This window comes from Doryrhamphus excisus, chromosome 4 (assembly GCF_030265055.1).
Source record: "Doryrhamphus excisus isolate RoL2022-K1 chromosome 4, RoL_Dexc_1.0, whole genome shotgun sequence".
In the NCBI taxonomy this organism is placed as follows: domain Eukaryota; kingdom Metazoa; phylum Chordata; class Actinopteri; order Syngnathiformes; family Syngnathidae; genus Doryrhamphus; species Doryrhamphus excisus.
In genome coordinates, this window is record NC_080469.1 from 18,887,017 (window position 1) to 18,906,461 (window position 19,445).

General features: G+C 47.7%; 1 protein-coding gene across 5 annotated transcripts in view; it reads right to left on the reverse strand.

Annotated features, from left to right (window-relative positions):
- Positions 1–19,445, reverse strand: part of nos1 (nitric oxide synthase 1 (neuronal)) — a 40,946-nt gene that overhangs the window by 8,341 nt on the left and 13,160 nt on the right. For 3 of the 5 annotated variants that reach the window (XM_058069601.1, XM_058069603.1, XM_058069600.1), the window contains 18 exons: positions 15,579–15,724; positions 15,191–15,353; positions 15,017–15,108; positions 14,029–14,170; positions 13,818–13,957; positions 12,964–13,138; positions 12,514–12,615; positions 11,156–11,350; positions 10,996–11,081; positions 9,203–9,347; positions 7,942–8,046; positions 7,614–7,864; positions 4,688–4,862; positions 4,409–4,547; positions 4,056–4,134; positions 2,495–2,688; positions 1,889–2,058; positions 306–516 (listed from right to left, as the gene is read on the reverse strand). In XM_058069601.1, the coding sequence (XP_057925584.1) occupies positions 306–516; positions 1,889–2,058; positions 2,495–2,688; positions 4,056–4,134; positions 4,409–4,547; positions 4,688–4,862; positions 7,614–7,864; positions 7,942–8,046; positions 9,203–9,347; positions 10,996–11,081; positions 11,156–11,350; positions 12,514–12,615; positions 12,964–13,138; positions 13,818–13,957; positions 14,029–14,170; positions 15,017–15,108; positions 15,191–15,353; positions 15,579–15,724 (2,710 nt within the window). Of the gene's footprint in view, positions 1–305; positions 517–1,888; positions 2,059–2,494; positions 2,689–4,055; positions 4,135–4,408; positions 4,548–4,687; positions 4,863–7,613; positions 7,865–7,941; positions 8,047–9,202; positions 9,348–10,995; positions 11,082–11,155; positions 11,351–12,513; positions 12,616–12,963; positions 13,139–13,817; positions 13,958–14,028; positions 14,171–15,016; positions 15,109–15,190; positions 15,354–15,578; positions 15,725–16,660; positions 16,801–19,445 lie in introns of those variants that run through there. The other 2 variants (XM_058069604.1, XM_058069602.1) reach the window with 2 other exon arrangements.

A 19,445-nucleotide genomic window follows, 5' to 3' on the forward strand; every position in this document is an offset into this window, starting at 1 on the left:
GTAACAATGTTCACCACACCTACATTTGTTGGGCTGGCATGGGGTGGACAAGCTCCACCCGCGATGTCACCATAGAGGACGAAAATAGCATTCAGCTCTGGTCAATTCCACGCCCAAGAGGATTAAGGCTCAATGTGCACTGCTGTACGAGCTGCACAGTGACTACTCTAAAGCGCATCCCAGCGTACTTTGCCAAGACCTGAGACGTGCTTGGCAGCAATCGTATCTGGTCAATGACCTGCATGCTAACGTTTTCTCCTAAGGTGTTTGGTAGAGGGACATCATGAAGGAATCGGCACACTGACTTTTGGCCTGGAAGGAAACCACCGCCACGGTGAGGTGAATCTCGCCAGGGTGCACGTCCGGTGAGGAGCTGATGGAGTAGTAGCGAGGCTGCAGCAGGGGCAGCTGGGTGAGCAGCAGGGTGGAGGACACCTGGATGGACGGGAACTCCTCCAGCACCTCCACCAGCGTGGGGTTGTTGTACCACTTCCACTCCTCGTACTCTTGCAGGCCCTGGAACACGGAAAACAGCATGGACTAGTAAATCAAATCTAACTGAACTTCAAACACAGAGTTTGTAAATCAGCAGGCTTCACTACACATCTTAAAATGGAGCCCTATCCACTATCCCATCCATTCATAGCAGTCATCAGCGAAATGAAAACTGCAAAGAACAGAACTGGAGGTGGGCCTCCATCTCTCTCCTTCTCTGCACTTGATCATCCATTTTTGCCTTGAAGCTTCCTCTTTTGGAAAAGAAAACTAACTTACCGTATCGCTGGGATACTGTGAACATCCAGCAGCAATGCAACATATTGTCATGACCACCATTTGGATGGAAAATATACTGAATACTGAAGCAAGTCCAGCATCGACCTTTGTTTCCTCCGCTTCAGCTGAGAGGTGTCATCCCCCCCCCCCAAGCCTGGAAATGAGACTGAACATTTATAGAACTAGAAATGTCATTTTTGCAAAAGAAACGGAAGAATGTAGACAATAAATACAAAGAATATAGAAGATATTTGATGCAAAGTTGATAAATCATGTCAGGGATCCTTTCAGTATTTTCCAAAGTCCAACCAGGAACAAACTGGAAGTGGACCAAAATGGAAGACGCGGGTTCACCAGACTTCTTCAGACGTGTAAACACTTGTGACTCGGGAGCAGGACGCCAGCACACACGCAGCTTCTGCCAACAGTTTGCGTGTGTCATCAGTGACATTTGGACGCGCTTATTTTAGCCTGCCAAACTTTGTAGCCTTGCAAACATTTGCTTTGTTCACAATCTGCTTCCCAGTCATGGACTGATATAGTCTGATGTAAGCCGAGCGCTGATTCTCTAGCAATTCCTTTTCTCGGAAACAAACACGGCTTGACGGTCGCGCCTGCAGACGAAGGAGAATCTGTGTCACGCGCACAAAAGGATTCAAGAGGAAAGACAGCTTCAGTTCACATGTAGTTCACACAAAAATAAAAATGGATGCGGCGCAGCCGCTTTGCGTCCCGAATTGAGAAGCCTTCTTTCCTTCTTTACCTCTGGCTCTGGCGACACTCATCACGCTGGTGAGACTGACGGCTTGGCCTCAGCCGGGCTAAAGATACCCACAAGCTGCCGCTTCCGTACGCTCTGGGGAGAAAAGGAGGGGAGACGGTGCAAACCAAACGAGGACGCCAGACACCCGCATCCCAACGGAAGTTGGAAGTAGAGCTTGGTTTTAAGATGTGTAGCGAAGCCTGATACAAATTGGTAGGTGTTCATGATGTCAGGAAAGGTGTGTTTTCTCAAAAGTGAGCGAGATGGTCGTTTTCCACGTCCGGTGCTCATGAGGCTGCTGTGGAGGCACACTTGGCAACTTTCCTTGGAAGAGGTAGCGAAAGAGGTTACCTTACTGAGCACCTCCAGCCTCTTTTTGTGTTTGTCGTTGGTGGCCAGGGCGGCAAACTGCTGCAGAAGCACGGGGCTGGGGGGCGTGGTGATGTCCAGGAAGTACTGGAAGGCTTGAGAGATGGTGCAAGGGGGAATACGGGTCTCGTTGGTCCAGTTACTGATGACTCCTGAGGGGGAGAGGGACGGGGGGGTCAAGCCACGTTCCAGAGATCACTAATGTAACACCCACACCCGTAGATCCCTGTGTTTAAACGACGTAATGGGACACGACGCCACTCCCTGCCTTGAAAAGCCGTCTGGGGGCGCTTGGCTGTGCAGTAGCTGTTTCATTTGTGACAACACGTTTCAGTGATGCTATGGCACAACCACTAAATAAACATTTGCTAATGAGCTAAACATTCATTTGCTTGTTTCACCCGAGAAAATGCAAAAAGGCTCAAAGCAAAACATGCTATCCAATAGCTGGAGAAAACACGCTCACTTTTTCGCTCTGCTGTCAGCCCGTTGCCATGGCAACCCAGCCATGCCAGCCCAACAAAGTGTAGGTGTTACATTTGTTACATCTTAAGTCGTCTCTCTCCCCCATACTGCACACACACACACCGAGGGCCGTGTTCCTCTCCTCCAGGAACTCCACTTTGACTATCTGATTGACAGGTGGCGCGTCCTCCAGTTTGTCTATGAGTGCGGTCACCAGGTCCTCATGGTTGCCGGCAAAGATGCCCAGATGGTCGCCGGGGTGGTAGCTCAGCATTTCGTGGTTGTTTGTGTCGAGGCGCACAAATATGGTGGAGCGACTGGGAAAAGGACAGAAAAAGAGCACGAGAGAGAGACAGCGATAAATGAACGGTACATTATTGTTGAACACAAGCAAGTCCATCACTGTTGACATACGTTGACATACATACTTGCCTGGGCTCACGCTTTGGCACGTACCTGACGCTTAACCTCAGAAAACAGAAAACTGCTATTTACCCTCATTTCCGCTGGAAAAGCTGCTACTTCTTTCTTCAACTTTGAACCCTGCGGCTCGTCTAGAAACACAACTCAACCAGGACATGTACGGTGCGCTATCGCGCTACTTGTCAGCATGCTAGCAGTGAGCATTGCTAATGTAAAAAAATTAGCAGAGTCGTATTTTCTGTTATTTTTTATAAGTTGAACTCGCTAATGTGCTAACATTAGCACAGTAGCATTTTTTTGTCATTTTCATGAATATGAACATTGGCAGACACTTAGTGCTATCATGCTAGGTTTTGCATAATGTTAGTACTGCTAATGTGCCAATATTAGCATAGCTAATGTGCATATTAGCATTAGCATATTATTATTATTATTAATGTTGGCAGGCACTTAATGCTATCATGCTAGGTCTTGCATGATAATGTTAACATTGCTAATGTGCTAATTGTTAATATTAACATTTTTTGCTATTTTTATAAGTAGAACTCATAGAAACACTTTGTGCTAAAATGTTAATGTTAGCATTGCTAACGTGCTAACATTAGCATAGTACTATTTTTTTCCATTTTCTTTAATATGAACATTGGCAGGCACTTAATGCTATCATGTCAGGTCAAGTCTTGCATGATAATGTTAGCATTGCTAACGTGCTAAAACTAGCATTTCCTGCTATTTTCACAAGTAGAACTCATAGAAACACTTTGTGCTAACATTTTAATGTTAGCATTGCTAACATACTAACCTAAGCACAGTACCATTTTTTGTCATTTTCTGTAATGTTAACATTGAGAGACAGTGCTATCATGCTCGGTTTTGCATGTTAATGTTGGCATTGCTAAAATGTTAACATCAGCATAGTAACATTTTAGCTGTTTATATGAATAGAAGTACTGCAAAATTATTGCTAGCATGCTAAAATTGTAGCATTTTCTCAAGTATTAATATACACAGACACTTAGCACTACCATACTAGGTGCCGTATGTTAGCATTGTTAACATGCTAATGTGAACAGTAGCATTTGTAGCCATTTTAATGAGCAGAGTATCATGGAGATGAAAAAGGTATCGATCTATCTTTCAATGTTTTTTTTTACTAACTACAAAAGCATCCATCATTTATGAATTGATGATTATTTTGGAACACGGCGATTCCTGGCAGCAAGGGTGGCAGCGAGGCACCAGCCTACTCCTCATAACTTACTTGGATTTGGAACTTTGGAGGTTTTGAGATTCCAGCATTTTGGCCCCATAAACTCTCTTCTTGTGGATGCTGTGCAGAGCTGTGGAGCAGAAAACAACGCCTCAGTGACGGCGGTGGAGGATGTGGAATGTTTTCAGTCCTGATGATGGACGGCCCAGCCTCGTAGAATCCCAACTTTTGTCTTAAGCGTATTCGGACGGCATATTGCACCTTGAACCATGAACCTTTTCAATTCTAAAGCTTGAATTTATGTGTGTAATTAGTCCGGTGTGGAGCGGGACCAGCAGAGGACATGGGGTGGGACCAGCAGAGGACAGGGGCCCCGTGCATGAAGAGGGACCCCCGTGGGTTACCGTCAGTGAGAGCAGGTGCCTCGGCGTGGTACGTCAGGCGGAACTTGCTTCTCTTCCAGCTGCGGTCGTTGCTGATCAAAGAGTTGTTGGCCTTCTCGATGTTGACGTCGTCGCCCACACAGAACACGTCGCAGGCGGCCTGGGCGTGTAAAGAAAGAGGGAGAGGAGGCAGAGGCCATTACTCAAGCAGCGACCTCCCAAACATTTGGAGTCTGAATAGGAATGAAGTCTTTCCTTGGCTTTGGACTTTGTTAAGCAATCACGGGACAATCAACCAACCTTAAAGACCTTCTTGGCCCAGGTTCTGAAGGACTCCTCCTGGCCGCACAGCTCATCTCCCTCCCCCATGCGGAGGATGCGCTCCCCCCCGAGCTCCTCAAAGAGCGTGTCTATGGCGTGGGCAAAGGCGCAGAAGTGCGGGTAGGCTCTGGACCCCAGGCCGAACACCGAGAACCTGGACCACAGATCGGGTGGCGACAGTGTTAAGGCAGTACAAAAGCCCCCTCCCGGCCCACAAAGAAGTATAGGTAACCGTCCCCCAACATGTTGGCCAATACTTTAGCCGTTTTCGTTCCCGCTGCTTTCCCTGCTGGGAGTCTGAGCCCGTCGTCTTCCCGTTTGAGCAATTTCCTTCTGGACCGCTGATCTTGGAGACATCGGCGCCACTGTCACTGCTTTCACAAGGACATGTTGACTCTTGTCACATCCACAGCAAATCACTTCTTCCCAAGGCTTAGCGCACCGAGACCCTCCAACCATAGAGTCCATGGTACCGAAAAGAGAATCCTCCACCACCATCATCTTCATCATCATTCCTTTTTCAACCCATCCATACCCAAAGGCCCCCGACATGATTCATCAACTGTGCTTAAATATCTTATTCCTTATTCCTTGTCAACATCCCCTACTTCCATCTGTAAATGTGCCAATGATGACATTCTAGTTCCATAAATCCCACAGCTCAGTCTCAATTCCAGACGCAACGTCATGGGGGTGTCACCTCTTAGCTAAAGCAGAGGAAACAAAGTCTTCTGCTGGACTTGCTACAGTATGTTTTCCATCCAAGTAGACCATCGTATTGCTGCTGGATGTTCAGAGTACCCAGCGACACTCTAAGTTTGTTTTCTTCTCCAAAAGAGGAAGCTTTAAGACAACCAGAGACAGATGGACGCCCACCTCCGGTTCTGTTCTTTAAAAGAAGCGTTTGGCTTCTGCGATGGCGTCAGTACACAGGAGAAAATACATAGTTGTGTCTGCCTTACATAATGTCTTCTAAGCACTATTCCACGATACCTACAAGGCAGTACACCATGATACATCCCATAAAAACAATAGTTTCCTGTGGGGGTGTAAATGTATAATAAATCAGGATATAAAGAGCCTTGACGCTCACCAAGAAGCCGATTTCTACGAATCATTGAAGGATCAGCAACTCCACACTTTGCATTCTGTGTTTTGAAGGCCCCCGTGTCTTAAGGCTTGCGTCTATGTTCTGCTATCATCTCCAAATGTTTCTCCCTTCTTTTCTCCCCCCCAAACTATTGACATCGTGGCTACAATGCCAATAAACATCCTCTGCCTCCTACACCGCCATCTTTGTTTACCTGAGTGACAACACCCCCATGGCGTCACTTTGAACCAGCCCGTCATGGCTGGGGCCATCAACGATAGATGTCATTTTTGTGAATTGATTCTTTACTTTCAAAAACTGAACAACGTTAAAGATAATCACAAACAATCTGTAACATATTTCAACAACGTTGATAAATCATGTCAGGGACCTTTAAGAACTATCACCAGTCATCCTTCTTGGTTACCGTCCTTCCTGCCATCCATCACAATCATCTTTCCTAGCCTACCTGCAGGCGTTTAGGCATTCAGCTTTCCCTCCTCTCCATGCATTGCTTCCATTCATCCATCCTTCCTTCCATGCAACCATCCATCGTTCCATCCAACCATCCATCCACCCTTGCATGCATCCATCCATGCATCATCCATCAATCACCCATCCATTCATCCAGGCATCATCCCACTCATCCATCTATCATCACCATCCATCAATGCATCATCCCACTCATCCATCATTCATCCATCATTCATCCATCCATCCAGGCATCATCCCACTCATTCATCATCCATCCATAAGTCCATCCATCCATCCATCCATCCATCATCATCCCACCAACTCTTTCCCACTTTTTAAAGCAGTGGTTTCCCAAACTTTTTTGCAGCTCCAGACGCAAATTGGGAAGATGACTCCTCTCCTGGGACCCAAACCCACATCGTCTTACAGGACAACCCAAGGCTGCATCCAGACCCACTGAAGGGTGCCCATGTGACGTGATGTTAAGGGAGGTTACTCCTTAAGACAGGGGTGTCAAACTCCCCATGGGGGCCCGAGACACTACAGGTTTTCTTTCCAGCAGGACACTAAAGCAGCTGGTTTAACCCTCTTTTGATTTGGGGGAAGGAGCTCGACTACTTGGAAAGAAAAGCTGCAGTGCTTCGGTCCTCAGTCGACACACGTGCCGGAAGAGGATCAAATGGGAATGATTCACTTTGGTTGAAAACATGGAAGACCAATGATGTATTTTTATAAGGCAATGAATAATAACATCCTAATTTACAAGACAAAAAGTCATACATCCATTTCCTACGCCGCTTATCCTCACTCGGGTCACAGAGATATGCTGGAGCCGATCCCAGATGGCAAGAAGCTGGACTGGCTGCCAGTCAAACGAATGAGGAATGAAGAAAAGTCGTACATGTATGACAATAAAGTGGAAAACTAGCAGTAATATTAGGAGAATAAAGTCATACATTTACAATAACATAAAAAAGGATGAGAAAAAAAAGCTGTTGATTTTTGTATACATTTCTGGGGAAAAAAGTCAGAATATTACGATAACGGAGTGGTAAACTGCCAAGATAAAAAGTGTACTGTACATTTATGCGAGAAAAAGTTGTATGTTGTCGGATGAATATTCAGTCAGTGCTAAAATGTGAACGAGTGGAGGAAAGAGTCAGCTGATGTTAGACAAACCACAAGAGGCGGACGCATCAACAAAGACGTGATGACATCTTCACTGCAACGTTGGCATGCGATTGGATGAGTTTGGGAAAGGCTGCCTTCTTCTTCAAGTAGAGGAAGAAGGAGAAGAAGAAGAAGGAGAAAAAGAAGAAGACTCTTTCCATGTCGCCATACCTGACGTTGGCGAGCGGTCCGGTGCTCTCGAAGTTGACCTTTGCTTCGGACTCGTCGCTGGAGGACTTCCTTGTGTCCGAGTGGGAGGAGACGCTGTTGAAACGAATCTTGTAACTCCTGGAAAACACAGAGATGATCTGCGGGACGCCGGGCAAAGATTGGGGAACGCCACAGACAAAAAGCCAAACCCACTTTCTGTCTTCGGTGTTTGATGTCGGGTGCCGCATCTCCATCAATGCCGCTCCAAATTTCTACAACAAAGCGGGGGCGGGATTTCAGCCAGCCGACTCCTTCTCCGAGCCGGCAAAAATGAAAGGAGGATCTCTACCTCTCCGTTTTCAGGTGGGTCCCCGTTGCCGAAGGTGCTGCTCACCACCAACACCAGCGTCTCATGCTCCAGGTCCACCACGTCGTACTCGTCCATGGACATGACCTGCCAACACCCACACAGAACAGCAGCGTGGTCTCACTCTTCCACCGCAAATGAAAAATGAATACTACATCTTTATTGTAGTGGAAGTAAGTAGTACTGCTTCTAGAATGACGACCACGGAAAATGTTCCAGAATATTTATATAATATAAGTATAATTAATTAATTATTATTAATTAATCATTATTAATAATTAATAACATATATATTAAGTATTTTTCCTAAAATTATTGTTTTTTTCTCACAGAAGTAGACTTTCTTTTCTCATATCATGATACGTATGTCCTATATCTCATATCATGATACGTATGTCCTATATCTCATATCATGACGATCATGCTTTGTGGTAGCAGTACACCCTTTTGGGGGATATTACTACGACATCATATTACCACATTTGTCTTTATTAGAAGCAACTTTTCCCCATGTTACCATTGTCTTATAAAAATGCCCTAATTTCCTGTATTCATATTATGAGGTCTTTTTTCAAGTACAACTGCAGTATTTTCTCATACAATGACTGCACTCTCTCAGATTGTGGTATTATCTGATGAAAATATTGCTCTTTCTGGTAGCAGTACACCCTTCTTTGTCCTACTATTAGTACTTTATTACTCCCGTGTGGCCAACATGCTAACCAACAGGACACCGTGCCACCGAGTCACCTGGCTTCACGCAAGCCGAGGCGTGAAGAGGAAGCGTCAGCAGCCGCTGCGGGGCCGTGCACACCCACACGCCCGCTCCCGCCGGCGCGCTAGCATGCGTGCATGATTGTCTTCCTGTATGATTGATCACACGGGCAAAACAAGACAACATGGCCCGCAGGGGAAAAGCACACAATGTGTGATTGAGCGCCGCACGTTTTTTTTCCCATGTATTTATTTTTGTTGTGCAGATTTACACAGCCGGCGGTGCTTTGCCATCTTAAACAAGCTCGGCTGCTTAAATCTCGCCGTTGACCCTAGGCGCTTTGCCTGCCGCATGACAGGAGACAAGGATGTGAGAAAAGGCGCACACTTTTGGTCTCGGGCGCTCAGACGGCACTTCGACTCGCCTTTTGTCCACCCCGCCGAGAAGGGAGGGGAGAGGGAGGGCACGCGGTAACAAGCTCTTTTGAAACGCTCCTCACGAGATGATGCAAGGCCGAGGCAAGCCTACCTTTGCGTCGAAGGCGTGCTTGAAGATTTCACACAAGGTTTTGGCGTAATCGTGAGACTTGCCCGTCTCGGTGGCGAACAGGATGGTGGCCTTGACTCTCTTCGCCATGGCCTGACCCATCAGCTTGGCCGAGAACTTCACCGCCCTGCAAAGACACGCATCGGCATGAGCAACGGGGTACTTCGTCTTTCTCTTTGGGCTTTTCCCTCCAGGGGTCGCCACAGCAAACCAATCTCCTCCAACCAACCCTGTCTTCTACACCAACTACCCTCATGTCCTCCTTCATGACATCCATAAACCTCCTCTTTGGTACGCCTCTCTACGCCTCCTACCTGGCAGCATCCTTCTACCAATATAGTGACTATCTCTCCTCTGAACATGTCCCAACCATCTCAGTCTGTCCATCTCATCACATGTAATGTCCCTCTGATCCTATCCATCCTGGTCACTCACAATGAGAACCTCAGCATCCTCATCTCTGCTACCTCCAGCTCTGCTTCCTGTCTTTTCCTCAGTGGCACTGTCTCTAGACCAAACACTTTTGTATGCAATGAGCAACGGGGTACTAGCTATCATAATTCCTTTCTGCCTCGCTAGTTCCCGCCCACACTGACAAATGTGACTTTTGATGAACGTGACCAACAAAGCAGATGTTCTTTCATCCTAACGTGTTTACATATCCATGCCTGCTAGGAAAGTTCACCTGCTCCATAAAAAAAGCACAAAAAACGACAAAATTGATTCAACATCATCAACATCTGACAATTTGCATAAAAACAGTTGACCCCAAAGCCTCCATGCCTGCCGTGCCAACCCCAACAGCTTCATCTTGATAGCTTGATACAGGCTCCGCCCTTAACAAACTGACTGCCGTTTGGCCTTTCTTGCATGTTTGTTTACACGTTTTGCTTACCTGTTACTGGCGGCCGCTAGCTTGCTAGCTAGCATTAGCCACATCGCTTCTGGTCTTGGGACTCTAAGAGCATGAGTGAGAAGCTTGGTGTTGTTTCGTCCTAATTCAGGCCACTGAATTGGGCGTGGCCTGCATGGCAGATGAGTTGGTTTGTGTGCAGCCTACACATCTCTGTGTTGAGTTTGAATGTTGGGTTTTTTTCGGGTACTCCGGTTTCCTCCCCCATTTCAAAAACATGCTAGGAATGAATGAATGAATGAATGAATTGGGCGTAAAACTTGAAGGAATACATTTCCTGGTTATGCAACTACAATTGAAATATCCAGGAAATATACAGGACAATATATTTTGTAGTTTTTGGACAAGCCGAATATCATTTTTCAAAATGTGACGCCAGACTGCTCCGTTTAGTTTCAAGTTGTTTCCTTTGCTATTGTGTAGTTTTGTGTAGTTTTTCATCAAGAGTCAAACTGAAGTGACTGGGCTGAACCAAAAACCAGCTCTGTGAAATAACCGGCCCCTGCACCGGAGTTTGGACACCACCGCTGTTGCAGGCGCAGTTAGCTTCGGTTAGCATGAACACACAGGATGAAAGAAATTGATGTGGGCTTCAGCAGGCAGCCAGCGAGCCGATGGATGACAATTGGGATGACTTGGTTGTCATATCCTGGTGGCAATTACTCCATGTACGCACAAGCACCCCCCCCCCTCCCCCCAACAAAGGTGTGATTACCCCCCCGAAGCGCTGATTGAATATACTTCACAGTCGAGTACACACATCTTGATAAAAGTGATTGTTCCCCGCCTCGGATGATCACGTGCTGTGCAGCCCTGGTTTTCCATAAAGCGGGACAAACGCTCACCGTGGGCGCTCACTCACTTGGCAAGCTTCTTGAATCCGATGGCTCTTTTCTTGGTGGGCGTCCCGTTGACTCCTTTCCACACGTGAGTGTTCCAGGGATCGGCCTACAGCAGACGGGAAGGCAGACGGCTGGGCTTTCCTTCCAGCGGGAAAGGAGAAATCAGAGCAGACGACTCACCTGGTACTCGAAGGAGGGCGTGAGGCGGTAGTTCAGCATCTCCTGGTGAAAGACGGGCGTGATGCTTCCCGACATGGGGGGCACGATCCACACCCAGTCACCGGGACAGCCCCCTCGCACACGGTACTCGTTTTCCATGTGCTTCATGAAGGACTCGGTGGCCGAGTGATGGTCCACGATGGTCACTTTGCACATCTGGAAGCAGGGCGACACAAGCGCTCAGCATTCTGGCAATTTTAGGGCTAAAAGGTTCACTAAGTGGTGTGAGGGTCTGCCTCTACACTACAACATCATCTGGATGATCTTAAATACGTTATATATTGTTTGTAATTAGCATCTAAGTTGTTCCTTTTGCAAAAAGGTTGAGGTTGATAGCGTCAGCCATGACGAGCTAGCTCAGAGCGGTGACATCATGGGGGTGACTAAAGCAAAGTAAAGGCTTCTCTAGGAACATGGCGGACGTGGTTCATGTAGGTTTTTCATCCAAATAGTAGTTGTGGCAAAATGTCGTGTTGCTGCTGGATGTTCACAGTATCCCAGCCATACCGTAAGTTTGTTCTCTTCTCCAAAAAAAGAAGGTTTAAGACAACAATGGACAATCAAGTGCGGAGAAGGAGAGACAGACGACATAATGTCTTCCAATCACTATTCCACGATGTAAACAGCTCTTCACAGACATATGGATGTTTACTGTGGGGGTGAGGGTGGTGGCATTAGAGGTACATTTCACGTACCATTGTTTGTTTTGAAGACCACAAATCTTCATCTCCATGTCTAAAGTCCATGTTGTGCAATCTCTCCATTTAATTTCCAAATCTTGCTCCCTTCTTTCCTCCTGTGAAACTACTGACACACGGCTGAAATGTGGGCTATAATAGCGATAGCTATATTGGCGATAGCACTCCGATCACTTCCTCCATCACTTCCGGAAACAAGGCTGAATGAGGAGAGCTAGCTCGTCATGGCCGGCGCAATTAAAAGTTGAGTAGTCCGTTGATTTGTCATTTCTGCATGTCAAACTAGAATTGTTGACAGAAGGTGTTTGTGTTCACATGGTTGGGTGTCTGGAAGGGATGGATCGGATCGACGGGATTTTCTATGGAAAATGTGCTTTGGTTTGAGTGGGACCTTCTGGAGCAGACTAATTGCCAACCAAGGCACCATTGTACTAGTGCTGCAGTAGTTGATGTCCATGATGGTTGGTCAGTGACAGTGTTTAGGCCTGCAGAGAAGGCCTTGCTGGCCTGGCGGTCCACCGCCGTACGTTGCAGAGCTTCTAGCATCATGCAGACATTTTGGTGGAAACAGTGTAAACGTAAACGTGTGTATGGAAGAAGAAGAGATTAAAGGGCAGCCACCTGGAAACTGTGGAGAACAGCGATGTTGATCTCCACCAGGGCTTGGTCTTTCCAGAGGGAGGAGGTCTTCCTGGTGTCTAAAGCCATCTTGTTGGCCACATCCTGCAGGAATAAACAAAATGACGAATTGTTGCATTTTTTAATCTCACTTTTCATTTCCCATCCGGGAAGTCTGCCACCAGAATGAAAGAATGAGACGCCTCAGTCTCATGCGAGGCCATGAAAGCCGAAACAACAGGACGCACGGCCTTCAGTCTACAACCGGATTTGTGTAGCGCCAGTGTTACATCATCATCATCATCATCATGCGGGGATGTTACCAGTTAAGCTTCGAGAATAAAATGCTCTCAGTCAATTTGCAAGCTCCATTTTGGGCAGAATAATCCAGCAAAAAATGTCCTGAGGCGTTTCCTTCCCCGTTCCACTTTTAGCTGTGGAGATCCACCTCACCTCCAGAATGTTGTAGCGGGAGCTGTCGCAGAAGTCCCTGACACCGATCTCTGTGCCCATGTACCATCCGCTGAAGGGGCAGCCGGTGAACTCCAGGCCGCCGATCTCCAGCAGCATGTTGGAGACGGCGGGCAGACCGTACCACTTCAGGTCCAGGTCCTTGAACCACTCATACCTGGGCACAGCAAACACACCACCGGAGCGCAGCCAAAACAAGGATTAGCACAAAGAAGCCCCTTCTGACGTCCTGAACAGCCTCTTCACGCCCCACCGGGGGACCGGTCACGTATTTCATTCTGTCTGGTGCGTTGAGCCAGGGCCGACTGCTAGCTGACAAGTCCGATTGGGTCGGGAGAAAATGGTGGGAGGGGTCTGACTGTAATGCAGCCTCACACGCAGCGTGGTTAAAGGGTCCCTGACATAATTCATCAGCTCTGTTTAAATGGTTACACCCTGTATTGTTTGGAATGCTTTCTGTCCGACAAATATAAAATGCTGCAAGAATCCCGTACAATAACCGTGCAATAACCCTGTGCAATAAACCTGTGGCTCATGGAAGGCCATTTCTTATCTCATCTTATCTTTCCATTGCTGCTTAAGTGCTAAATTATGCTAGGGCAGCTATTAGCTTAAGGAAAACAAAATGATGGAACTTACGGCTCCGAGGGAGGAGCTGACTGCCTGATGGTTTTAAGATGTGTAGCAAAGCCTGTCCTCCCCCAACGAGAGAGGGAGCGGCTAGGGAGACGCATCAGTGGTACCGCGATCATGTGCATCTCCTTTGGACTTTCAGCTACTTTATGGGAATGATCCGCATGCTGGAAAGGAGGAACATGCCAGGAGCGGTGACTCACTTTGGGTGCGTGATGGGCACCTCCAGGATGAGGTCCTCTGGGATCTCGAAGAGTTCGGGGTCATTGCCGTTGGCTTGCAGCAGGAGGGGCAGAACGTCAAAGCGACCCTTGGGAGCCTTCCATCCCAGCTGGATGCAGATCTGGCGAGACCAAGCCACAAGTCAGCCCGGCACACGTCGCTTCCTCTTCTCCACTCCCACCCCACTCCCACCTCGGTGACTTCCACGTTGGCGGGATCCCCCAGGATGCGTCCATCGGGCTGCTTGTAGCCGGCGTAACGGATCAGCTGACTGTTCCACACTCGGAAGTCGTGTTTGCCATCCATCCTCTGAGGGAATATAGTAATGGCTGACCTGAGAAGCAAAACGTGGAAACCAGACGGTAGAGGTAATTAGAGGTCATCTATTCCCATTAATACAGGATGCCTGCCACTGGATTTGGAATTGTTCTTCATGATGAGCGAGGGACCAGTTCCATGACATGACCGTTGACCGGCGGGTGGAGCCATATCCATAATCATATTTTATAGCAGTTCCGCGTCTACTCCGTAAAGAAACAGCTGGCGACGGCGCCAAGGACAAATCAGAGCTTCCGTCGTGAATGTGGCCGGTTTGTAAATTCGTAAACCAGAGGGCTGCCATTGTTCAGGTTGAAACTATTTGTCACGCAAGTCAGACAATAAGCTACGCTAATATATTGTATATCATTTCATTGTATTGAATGTATTATTTGATCATTTATGATTATATGGAATGAAATGGAACATAAGATATTTTGTATTAGTTAGAAGGAATGAATAAGACCGCTAAGACAGTAGCTAGCGTTCCAGGCGAGCAGACGTTGGTCATCTTATGAGAAGGGGAGCTGATTGTCTGAAGGTGAACCATGTGGTGACGAAGGCCTGTTTGATTGTTGCTTGGAGAAGACCAGCTGCTGCTTATCAAGAGGAGCCGACCTGCTGAAGGTCAGGAGGCGCTCGCTAACAAGTCTGTAACAAGATGAAGTGTCACATCCGATTAGGAGTCTGCAGACAGAAAGCCGGCTCTTCTCGCCTCCTCGCCCGGCAAGCGCTGACGAACTGACGGCCGGAGAGGGAGGTGGCGCTAAGCGGTCGGCGAGCGAGCGCTGACAGATGAGGGCAGCGGGTCAAGACCGGGTAGAGGCGAGGGCGGACGTGTGGAAGATGACGGCTCGTTTACCTCAGGTTGCCCTTGTTGGTGGCGTACTTGATGTGGTTGCAGATGTAGTTGTACATTCCATGCGCCGTTGTGCAATCCCTGGCATCAAAAACCTGCAATCACCACGTTGGCGGTTACGATACGCTGGTCTTTTTCTGGGAACCAGATCACAGGCCCAGCATGGTGATATTATACCTGCAGTTTGGACCACTGGATTCTACCCACGCAGCGGGCGGCGTTCCTCCAGGCGTGCTTGGCTCCATATATCAGCTCCGTGTCCTTTAGCTGGTATGCCCCCGACGCCTCGATCTCTTTTGTCACCTCCTCCAGCCGGTCCGTGTGGGCCTTGGAGCCGTACCTGCCATTCACAGACACACATGTTATTCCACATCGCCTAGCAACAGGTGGCGCGAGAACTCCAGACTGTACAGCAATCCCAGCCAATCAGAAGCCTGAGGATCAGAGCTTCATTGTATGGATGCATCAGGAAGTTGTGGTGGTGGCAACCACGCAAGGCGGTAACAGGTAACATGAACAGTAACAAAATATCATCTTTTGTTCTGTGCCTTGTTCTGTGCCTTGCCTTTTGATGGAGGTGTAGTACTGGTCGATGAAGTCGGTGGCCAGAGGAAGGAGTTCCTCTTTCCTCCGAACCTCGTCTGGCTTGCGAACTTGCAGGTTGGGCATCATCATGGAGCCGAGGCACACGTTCTCGTTGCAGCTCGGCAGCTGCCAAGACAAGGAAGGCACAACGCAAGGGCAGATTATGGCGCCAAAGTCCGCCAACAGCGTCCCTGTTTCCTCTCCGCAAAACACAGACGTGTTGGATCTAGCTAACATCCCAGGGGGTCGCAGAAACGTCCCAGAACAGAATGTGGCCACCGCCATGTTGCTTGTTGGCTTCATGTTCAGCATTTCTTCAATTACTCAGCACAAACAATGATCATTAGACAGGACATATACAGTATACATATTAAGGATCGACCGATACATCGGCCGGCTGATATTTCGAGACGATATTTGCGTTTTTTTCCTTGTATCGGTAGGAGCAGTCATCACATCGATGCTAGATAAATTTAAACTGCGACAGAAATTGCAAAAAGTTTTGCAATTGGTTAAATATTTATTCCTTTTAAAGTTGATAATGCCGTTTAAATGTGTGTTTAAGAAAGCTGAATCCTACTGTGTTCAGTGTTTACATTTCAATAAATATTTGTTTAAACATGAGACCTGTAATATTTGTTATCATGGTCATTTTTTCATGTAAATTGAGGGATCAAAAGCAGTATCGCCCACAAATATCGGGCCAAGAAAAATCGGCCATCGGCTGAGGGTGATGGAAAAAAATCGGTATCGGCATCGGCCCCAAAAAAAACATATCGGTTGATCCCTAATACATATACATATACAGTATACTCTATATCATAATCATTCCTTCAATCTGTCATCTTCCACTGTTTGTGACACCTGTGTACTGTCTGTCACACGCTTGCAGCATTTCTCCAAATGCTGTCTGTGTATTAAAGAGCCATGTTCTTTAGTCAAGTCGTCAGTCATTCAGTCCGTCAGTGGCGTTCTGTTGGGATTTACTGAAAAACTGGGTGGCGTCGGTTCATCGCGGTGCCTTTTTGTTGTCAGACTTTCAAGCAAATTTGATGGACCCACCTTGCTCATTTGGGCTGAAACTGGAATCGTCCCAGGACTGTGGCATTCGGCTTTGCCATCGTCTTTTCTCTCCTAACTTTGACTACGCTAGCTTGCAATGCTCACGGGGCGGCGCTCTCTCTGTGTGTATGCACCATTTTGTGGTAGACACTATTATTCTAGGTGTTAGCATGCTAACATGAGCATACTAGCATTTTGTGTGACTTTCATGACTATGCACTTAAGCAGACGCTCAGCCCCGTCATGCTAGGTGTTAGCATAATTATACTTATAGCATAATTATAGCATAATTATACTTATAAGCATTTTCCCAAATAAGCACTAACGTTAGCATGTTAGCATTGTTATCGTTCTTAAGCCATTCAAACCCTTCCATGGTACATTTCCATGGTACATTTCCATGGTGAAAGAATGGACGTAGGCAGATCAAATAAATGTAGGGCTAATATTTCACGTTATGGAAGGAACCACGGCGCTTGGCCGAGGCATATCTAGTTATTTTGATTATATATGTGTGTGTACATACAGGCATATTTACATGAATTATTTATTATAAGCATATTACAGTATTATAAGAACATATTTCCTCAAGTACAACTCAGCCCCACTGCTTGCCTCACTCCTCCTGGATGCCAAATACCCTCTGCAGTTGAATCACATCGCAACTGTATACAATCGTGGTGATGTTCATGATCAACTGAGGAAAGGTCGCAGGCCTGGCGGCGACCACGGCCATTTGACACTCTCTTTCTTGAGATCGCCAACATACAAACGAGGCGGTGAGTCACATCTTGCGCCGCATTCGCTTCGACGGGACGACGCCTGGACCAGAAGAGAGCAGACGCAAAGGGAACATGTCTCACGGTGGCCGCTTCAGTGGCTTTAACGTCAGCTGTCGCTTAGCCTCGTTACACACGCCGTCGACGGAGGGAGATGGAGCGCCGGATGACAGGAATAACAGCGAGGTAGTCTGACAGTGACCCCCTGCCGCGTCTAAACTTGGCTCGTCACACGGACAACCCACACTGCCGCCTCTGAACATCGACAGGGTCCAAAATTAACTTGAAGGAGACGCCGTCGCGGCCAGTCAAAACACGAGGCCAGGAAAGGAGCCAGGAAACATGGCCGACATCATTGGATGTAACTCAAACTGGGATGCTGAGGAAAGATTAGCGAGAAGGAGAGGAGAGGAATCTCCGTTGGGAAGTGAGAAATCGGCAGTGGTGCTGGATGGCCAGCTGGCTCCTTTCGGAGGAAGATGGATGCGCCTCAAATGTGACGGCACATGTGACACAATGAATCCAGCCTGTCCCAAGTTACGACGCTGCGCTTTATTCATGGCGACCGAAAGGGGGGCGCTTTGTCCGTTTATTTATGTCATCACCTCTGCTGGCATCACCAGCTGGTTTTGCGTATCGCCGTGAACGCGTCTCATTGTGGAAGCACCCCAAGGTAACAGTCATGTGAATTCACCCCCACGTGATGCCCTATTTCTTCTACAGTAGAACTACCGGGGGTGTCATGACACACCTGACTGTGCACCAGATTGTGTCCCAGAGCAGGAGACGGGACTTTGACATCCATTGGAAGGAAAGTACAACAAAAAGCAGCTTTGAATGGGCCTGCATGGAAGAATTCCGAGACCAAAACCACTGCTGGACAAAAAGAACATGAAGGCGGGTCTCCATTCGGCCAGGAAACATCTTGATGATATCCAAGACCCTTGGGAAAATACTCTGAGATCTGACCAGACAAACGTAGACCTTCTTGGAAGGTGTGTGTCCCATTACATCTGGCAGAAAAGGAACAGGACGTGCTGTGATCAATGGAAGCATGAATTCAGCTGAAGGAGAATGTTCGGCCATCTGTTGGAGACCTCAAGCTGAAAGCCACATGGGTTGTGCAAGCAGGACCACGATCCACAACACAGCAGCAGGTCCACCTCCGAATGGCTGAAGAAAAACCAAATGTAGACTTTTGGGCTGCAGGTCCAGGTCCTGACCTGGATCCTACGGGGATCCTGTGGCACGACCTTCGAAAGGCTTCATGTTGGAAAAGCCTCCAATGTGGCTGAATGACGACATTCAAGGAGGGGGTGTGTACATTGGTTGATAGGTTTTGTATCGATATGTAAAGTCTAGCATCTGCAGCTTGCTAGCAGCTGGAGTTGCTGCGCGAGTGACCGTGTGACCAGCTGTGAGTGTGAGTGACGGGAGGAGAAGCTCCGCAGCTGCTGCTGCTGGTCGGGGAAAGAAACCACAGAGTGACATAAGAGAGTCACCAAACACGATGCTACTTTTTAGCAAAGATCGGTAAAGTCTCCCGAGTTATTCAGAACGAAAGAATGAAACACTTGGAAATGCTCCAGGTAGGTTTATGCTTCAAGATCTCTGATTGGCTCATTTCACCGTCAATCAAAAAGGGATTGTGCCTCAGACGGGTCATCCAATCATCATCCAAAAGCTGAGTGTCCGGGACAGTGGGCTGACCCCCAGAGACGCTGAGCGTCCGAGGGGCGGGACAAAGCCCAGCATTCATCCAATGAGCGTCCAGCTTGGTACAAGGGAACCACCCACTCTACGCTTCCTCCTAAAAGTCAGTAGATGCTCAGCATCCGCCCGTGTCAATGCTCTGTGGCGCTGCGGGGGCGAATGAGGAGGAAGTGGTGCCAGCGACCTGTGAAAAGGAGCTGATTCTCCTCAAAAGATGTAGCCACTCTAGCACATTTTCACCCAGCACCAAATATTTGGGACATTTTAGGGGAAGCGAGCTTCTTAGAACGTCT